Here is an 8,077-nt window from a genome sequence, read left to right on the forward strand (position 1 = left end):
TTCATATTGATTTGTAGGAGTTCTATGTATATTTCAAACAGAAGTTTTTTGCTGTATATATGCATTACAAACATCCTCTCCCACTTTGTGGGTTGTCTTTTAACTCTTTGAAATGCATTTTTTGTTGAAGAGAGTTCTTAATTTTAGTACAACCCATTAAAAAATGATTAGCTCCTTTGTTTATTGTTTAGGAAAACTTTGCCTGTTTCAAGGTTGTGAAGATGTTCTCTTATGCTTTCTTCTAAGTCTTTATTATTTTACTCTTTCACATTTAGGTCTGGAATTTATTTCTGTTTATGGTGTGAGGTAGGGGTTATGTTAGGCTGAAAAATAGGCTCCCCATGATGCGCACCTCCTAATTCCTGGAACTGTTACCTTATATGACACAGTGTTTGCAGAGTGATTAAATTAAAGGTCTTGAAATAGGAAGATTATCCTGGGTTATCTAGTCAGGTCCTAAATATAATCACATGCATCCTTGTAAGAGGAAGGCAGAGGGAGATTTCACACACACACACACACACACACGGAAGCCCTTATGAAGATGGAGCAGAGAGAGACAGAGAGGTTTGAAGTTGCTGGCCTTGTGATTGGACTGATGCAGCCATAAACCAAGGAATGCCGGCAGCTCCAGAGACTGGAAGAGGCAAACAACAGATTCTCCCCTGGAGCCTCCAGAGGGAGGTTGGCTCTGCTAACACCTTGATTTTGGCCCAGTGATACTGATTCTGGACTTCTGACCTCCAGAACTGTGGGGGGATACAGTTCTATGGCTTTAAGCCACAAGTTTGTGGTAATTTTTTATAGCAGCCACAGGAAGTTATTATAGGGGTCAAGATGCATTTTCCCCACAATATTCTATCCAGTTGACCAAGGACCATTTACTGAAAAGATCATCCTTCTCCCACTGCACTGCGGTGTCACATGTGTCATATGTCATATGGGTTTGTTTCTGGACCATTAGTCTGTTTGTCTATTGTTATACCAACACCACACTGTTCAAATTCCTGTTCTTACAATAGTTCTTGATGTCTGGTACAGTAAGTTCTCTGGTTTTGTTCTTTATTTATGTATTTTATATAAATGGCTTTTCCTTTGCATATCCATATATATTTTAGAATCAGCTTGTTAATTTCGGGGGGGGAAACTTCTGGGATTTTTTTTTTTTTGGCCGCTCAGTGTGGCATGCAGGATCCTAGTTGCCCAACCAGGGATCAAACCTGTGCCCCCTCCATTGGGAGTGCGGAGTCTTGACCACTGGACCGCCAGGGAAGTCCCACTTCTGGGATTTTGAATTGGGATTGCATTGCATCTGTAGAGTAATTTGAGAAGAATTGATTTGTTTATAATATTGAGGCTTCTAGTCTATGAAAATGATATAGCCCTCAGTTTATTTAGATCTTATTTAATTTCACATTATGTTATTTAAAAATTAAAAAATTGAGATATAATTCACATACCATAAAATTCACTCATTTGAAGTGTACAGAGAATTCCCTGGTGATCCAGTGGTTGGGACTCTGCACTGTCACTGCCGAGGGCCTGGGTTCAGTCCCTGGTTGGGGAACTAGGATCCCACAAGTCGCGCGGCATGGCCAAAAATAAATAAATAAATAAAGTGTACAATTTAGTGGGTTGTTTTTTGTTTTAGTATATTTACAAAGTAGTACAATCATCACCACTATCTAATTCCAGAATATTTTTTATCACTCCCCAAAGAAACTCCATGTCATTGGCAGTCATTCCCTATGCGCCCTTCCCCCCAGCCCTTGGCAACCACTAGTTACTTTCTGTCTCTATGGATATGCTTATTCTGGACTTTTAACGTAAATGGAATCATAAAACATGTGGCCTTTTGTGTTTAGCTTCTTTTATTTAGCATCATATTTTCAAGGTTCATCCACGTTGGAGCATGTATCAGCACTTTCTTCCTTTTTATGGCTGAATAATATTCCATTGTCAGGCTATACATCATTTGTTCATCAATCCATCAGTTGATGGACATTTGGGTTGTTTCCACTTTGGGGCTATTATGAATAATGCTGCTGTGAACAACATGCGTACATTTTTGTGTGGGCATATATTTTCTTTCTTTTTTTTTTTTTTAATTTTTATTTATTTATTTATTTATTTATGGCTGTGTTGGGTCTTCGTTTCTGTGCGAGGGCTTTCTCTAGTTGCGGCAAGTGGGGGCCACTCTTCATCGCGATGCGCAGTCCTCTCATTATCGCGACCTCTCTTGTTGCGGAGCACAGGCTCCAGACGCGCAGGCTCAGTAGTTGTGGCTCACGGGCCCAGTTGCTCCGCGGCATGTGGGATCCTCCCAGACCAGGGCTCGAACCCGTGTCCCCTGCATTGGCAGGCAGACTCTCAACCACTGCGCCACCAGGGAAGCCCGGGCATATATTTTCAATTCTCTTGGGTATTTTATACCTAGGAGTGAAATTGTTGGGTCATAGGGTACCACAATATTTAACTTTTTGAGGAGCTGCTAAACCGTTATCCAAAGGAGCGGCACCATTTTACATTCCTACCAGCAATGTGAGAGGGTTCTAATTTCTCCACATCCTGGCCATAACTTGTTATTGTCTTGATTATAGCCATGATTATAGCCATCCTCCTGGGTGTGAGATGGGACCTCACTGTGGTCTTTATTTCATTCTCCTAATGATTAACACATGTAATTATTTTGTAATTTTCAGTGTAGAGGTCTTGCACATCTCTTGTTTGATTTCTTCCTAGGAAGTTGATTTTTATTTTTTATTTTTTATTTTTTTTGGGCTTCCAGCTTTTTTATTTTTCCCCTTTTACACAAAACAAAGTAGAAGAAATAATACAGGATTAAAACTGCAAAAGTAGTTAATTGGTAGAACACACATACACACAAAAATCTAGGAAGACAAGCTTACTTACAATGAGGAAACACATGTAAATTATGGTAGTTTGTATACGAAACATTAAAAAAGAAAAGTCAAACATATGCTACATGGGTGCCACTGTTTACAGCAATATTGAAGGGGAGAAAACAACACTTATTTAGGAACAGATATACCACAAGGTCCAGGTTTTACAGCATCAGTGCAATAAATTCACAAAACTATATTACAGCTAGTTAATCAGTTTAAGAATTGTTCCCAAATAAGTCACATTTCCAGCCCTCAGAGGTTCATTCCTACAGATTTCAACTACTCCATCTATGGGGACCAAAAGCAGCCAGTGTTACCATAAAATGAGAATCTTGAGGCTTACCTTTAAAGGCTTATTCTGGTCTTGAAAAACTAGTAGGATTTTCTACTGAAATGAATCTTGACTAAACACAGGATGAGTTTTGTTCTTTATTGGCTGGTCTTGGAGTGAAGGTCATAGACATGACTCTTAACCTATTATGTACTTTAGTTTCAGTTAGCTGAAAATCTGAAATTAAAAGTATGCTAAAAATCCTAAATACCATCTCGCGTAAGCCTGCTACTAAAAAGCCCTTAAGGATGTACTAACTTCAAGTTTAAGTGCACGGGAACAAGAGTTCTAAGCCTGTCAGATTCCCTATTTGGGAGGAAGGATCAATGTTTCCAACAAATTGCTAAATCCTGCACAAGGGAGAAGCCAACACATACTAGGCCATGGAATTACTTTCATTTTATTCCATGAGGATTCTTCTCCCACAGTATCGAAACAGAATGAGGAATGAATCTTAACTGGTCTCTTCATCAGAAGTGGTAAACTTGGTTTCTGTATTCACGAAGCCAGACAGTTGTTTAAGCAGAGTGTGGAAGCAGACAGTAGAACCAGCTTCCTGTAGTCACAGACCACGATCTTGTATCCAGCTAAAGCAAAGATCAACTTGAACAGTTATCCCAAGCCACTGTTAACTGTACTAAAGGATGAAGTTCACCACTATATTATTTTAAAGGTAAGAGTTCAATTAACCCTGGGTGAGAAAAACCAAGACAAGTGGTAATGATGAATGAGTTGTCCATATAAGGCCAGCTGATGACAACAAACCCTTGAAGACACTGGGTGTAAAGCCCTACTTGGCAAGTCGGAATTTCTACTAATTAAGGGCAGAATGAGGGACAGCAAAGAGCTACATCTGTAACATTTTAGTATCCAGACAGCATAACAGACACTGTCCCCAAGGACAATGTATACGCCATTAATCACACTGAGTAAAGCAGATGCATTATTCATGTTTCTTTTCTTTTTGTTTGAGAAGCTTGTTTATCTCTCTTTTGGCCATTCCAATGTACTTCGAAATGATTCCATGTTGGTTTAGTCCAGGAAGCAAGAGTAAGAAAGTCACTATCAGGTAGGTGAGAAGGAGGTTGTGGACTTGCTGTCCCACCCAAGCAACCGCAGCAAGAGAAATGATCATGGTCATGAAGTACATTTTAGGCTTTTCTTCCTTTAGCGTAAAGAGGCGTTTCCACCAGCCCACAGCTCTGCGTCGAGTTTTTACTAGATTGCTGCAAATTTCATGGAATCTCTGCTGTTGCTCAGTGGTCAGAAACACCAAAGAAACCACACCCATGATGGCAGGTGGAAACCAGGCTCTTTCCCATCGGAGGACTTTATCTGCCATCAGCATCACTTCTCCCCATCCTTGCAGCTGCTCTTCCAGACTTGCAGTCTCTGCAGCCAGCAGGTTGGTACTGCGATTATCTCCTTCCGCCATTGTTCCCGAGGTGCCCCCTCAGCGAGCGCAAGACGCCCCCAAAAACCTGCCTTCCTCAGAGGCACTCACGACAACCCTAACTCGGAAGTTGATATTTTTGATGCTCCTATAGATGGCTTCATTTTCTAAAAATAGATTTTATTTTTTTCCAGCAGTTTTAGGTTCACAGCAAAATTGAGTGGAAAGTACTGAGAGGGGACTTCCCTGGTGGTCCAGTGGGTAAGACTCCGTGATCCCAATGCAGGGGGCCCGGATTCGATCCCTGGTCAGGGAACTCGATCCCATATGCATGCCGCAACTAAGAAGCCTGCATGCTGCAACTAAAACATCCCACATGCCGCAACTAAAGATCCTGCATGCCTCAACTAAGACCTGGCACGGCCAAAAAAAAAGTACTGAGAATTCTCATCTATCCCCCGCCTTCACATGCATAGCTTCCCCCACTATCAACGCCCCATTGTTTTTTTAAAAAATTTATTTATTTTTTGGCTGCACTGGGTCTTTGTTGCTGTGCGCGGGCTTTCTCTAGTTGCGGCGAGCAGGGGCTACTCTTTGTGGCAATGTGCAGGCTTCTCATTGCGGTGGTTTCTCTTTGTTGCAGGGCACAGGCTCTAGGCACGCGGGCTCAGTAGTTGTGGCTCGCGGGCTCTAGAGCACAGGCTCAGTAGTTGTGGTGCACGGGCTTAGTTGCTCCGCGGCATGTGGGATCTTCCCGGGCCAGGGCTTGAACCTGTGTCCCTTGCATTGGCAGGTGAATTCTTAACCACTGCGCCACCAGGGAAGTCCCCACCCCATTGTTTTAATCAATGAAACTACCTTGACACATTGTCACCCAAAGTCCATAGTTTACATAAGGGTTGTACATTCTCTGGGTTTTGACAAATGTATAATGACATACATTCACCATTATAGTGCCACATAGAATAATCTCACTGCTCTAGAAATCCTCTGTGGTCCATCTAGTCATCCCTCCTTCCCCCCAAACACTGATCATTTTGCTGTCTCCATAGTTTTGCCATAGTTGGAATCACATGGTATGTAGTCTTTTCAGATTGGTTTCCTTCACTTAGTAATATGCATTTAAGCTTCTTCCATGTCTTTTCATGGCTTGAGAGCTCATTTCTTTTTGGCACTGAATAATATTGCATTGTCTGGATGTACCACAGTTTATTTATCTGTTCACCTACTGAAGGACTTCTTGGTTGCTTCCAAATTTTGGCAGCTATGTATAAAGCTGCCATAAACATCCATGTGCAGGTGTTTGTGTGGACTTAAGTTTTCAACTCATTTGGGTAAAATATTAAGAAGCGAACGACTGCTGAATCATATGGTAATAAGAGTATGTTTAATTTATAAGAAACTGCCAAACCGTCTCCCAAAGTGGCTGTGCCCTTTTGCATTCCCACCGGCAATGAATGAGAGTTCCTGTTGCTCCGCATCCTCACCAGCATTTGGTGTTGTCAGTGTTTTGGATTTTGGCCATTTTAATAGGTGCATAGTAGCATTTCATTGTTGTTTCAATTTGCAATTTCCTACTGACACATTGATGTTGAGCATCTTTTCATATGCTTATTTGCCATCTGTACATCTTTCTTGGAGGTGTCTCTTCAGATATTTTGCTCCTTTTTTAGTCAGGTTGTTTGTTTTCTTATTGTTGAGTATTAAGAGTTTTGTATATTTTGGATAACAGTCCTTTATCAGATATGTCTTTTGGAATATTTTCTCCCTGTCTTTGGCTTGTCTTCTGATTCTTCTGACAGTGTCTTTAACAAGTTTTCAATTTTAATGAAGTCCAGCTTATCAATGATTTCTTTTGTGGCTCGTGCCTTTGGCGTTGTATTGAAAAAGTCATCACCAAACTCAAGGTCATCTAAATTTTCTCTTATATTATCTTCCAGGAGTTTAATAGTTTCTGTTTTAAAATGTTGTTTTATATTTGTGGCCAAGGGAGAGAAATATAGTTGATTTTGTATACTGACCCCATTTCTAGTGACTTTGCTAAATTCACATAAATTGTTGAGAGATGTTTGTTAAAGTCTCCTACCATGACTACAGATGTGTTTCTTCCTCCTATTAGTTCCATTAAGTTTTGCTTGTATTTTCAACCACTGCTATTGGGTACATACAAATTTGAGATTATGATATCTTCCTGATTGAAATGTCCCCTTTATTTCTAGTACTGCTTCTTATCTTCAAGTCTACTCTGTAACACTGGGACAGCTACAGCAAATTTTTTTGGTTATTGTTTGTGTGGTATATCTCTTTCTACACTTTTGTTTTCATCCATTCTGTGTTCTTATATGTATTTATTTATTTATTCATTTTTGGCTGGGTTGGATCTTCGTTGCTACACACCAGCTTTCTCTAGTTGTGGCGAGGGGGGCTACTCTTCGTTGCAGTGTGAGGGCTTCTCATTTGCGGTGGTTTCTCTTGTTGCTGAGCACGGGCTCGAGGCGCATGGACTTCAGTAGTTGCAGCACATGGGCTCAGTAGTTGTGACGCATGGGCTTAGTTGCTCTGCGGCATGTGGGATCTTCCCGGACCAGGGCTTGAACCCTTGTCCCTTGCATTGGGAGGCGGATTCTTAACCACTGTGCCACCAGGGAGGTCCCTGTGTTCTTATATTTAAATCATATCTCTTGTAAGTAACGTAGAGTTGGGTTTGTTATTTTTATCTAGTCTGACAATCTTAACTTTCACTTGAAATATTTGGAGTAATTTTTTGAAAACTACATGTTTGAATTTAATCATCCTGTATCACCTCTTTGAAATAAAAGATAAATTCGCTCCTTTACATTTTCTTCCACTTCCCCTCCTACCCACTTCCCAGTTATTATTGTTCATATTCTTTTTGCTTTGTTGGAGTTTATAGCATTTAAATTCTGCTTTTTCGCCATAACTTCTTTGCTTGCCTAGTTTTAATTCTCTACCGAAGTGGATTCCATACTCACCTCAGCGCCTCCATTTCTGAGTTCCTTTATTTATAGTCACCTCTTAGCTGCTTGCCATCCAGCAGGAAGGGCTTCACAGTTTTTTCAAGAAGGGCTCATATTTGCTTTATGTTTTAATTTAACAATACGTAATCACCTCAGTAAAAATATAAACATAGAAAATAAAGCAAAACCAACTAAAACAATAGCAAGATGCTTCTGTAGGCTCCCCCTTGTACATAGTATTTGCTTTCACTTCATCTCGCCTTTGATCTGTCTTAGAAACGGTGGCTCGTAGTGAGATTTCATTCAGAAAACTGGTTTCCACTTTACCTTCAATAGATTGAGTAAAATGAAACTGCCCACGTTGAGTGTTGGTGAGTGTGTGGATTGCTCACACACCACCGGTGGGAGTGGAAAATGGTCAAGCACATGGCAAGACTGCTTGGTAGATCTACTGAGGCTGACCATATGC

General features: G+C 40.7%; 1 protein-coding gene across 1 annotated transcript; it reads right to left on the reverse strand.

Moving 5' to 3' along the window:
* Window positions 1–3,754: 3,754 nt before the first annotated feature.
* Window positions 3,755–4,747, reverse strand: LOC133100995 (ADP-ribosylation factor-like protein 6-interacting protein 1). Its single transcript, XM_061205533.1, has one exon. The coding sequence runs from the start codon at window positions 4,670–4,672 to the stop codon at window positions 4,181–4,183; it is 492 nt and encodes a 163-aa protein (XP_061061516.1). The 5' UTR covers window positions 4,673–4,747; the 3' UTR covers window positions 3,755–4,180.
* Window positions 4,748–8,077: the final 3,330 nt, after the last annotated feature.

Source organism: Eubalaena glacialis, chromosome 11 (genome assembly GCF_028564815.1).
Source record: "Eubalaena glacialis isolate mEubGla1 chromosome 11, mEubGla1.1.hap2.+ XY, whole genome shotgun sequence".
NCBI classification, from domain to species: Eukaryota; Metazoa; Chordata; class Mammalia; order Artiodactyla; family Balaenidae; genus Eubalaena; species Eubalaena glacialis.

Bases quoted from the DNA above. Each gene is read 5' to 3' on its own strand.
- LOC133100995 (XM_061205533.1), bottom strand. From the start codon at position 4,672: ATGGCGGAAGGAGATAATCGCAGTACCAACCTGCTGGCTGCAGAGACT.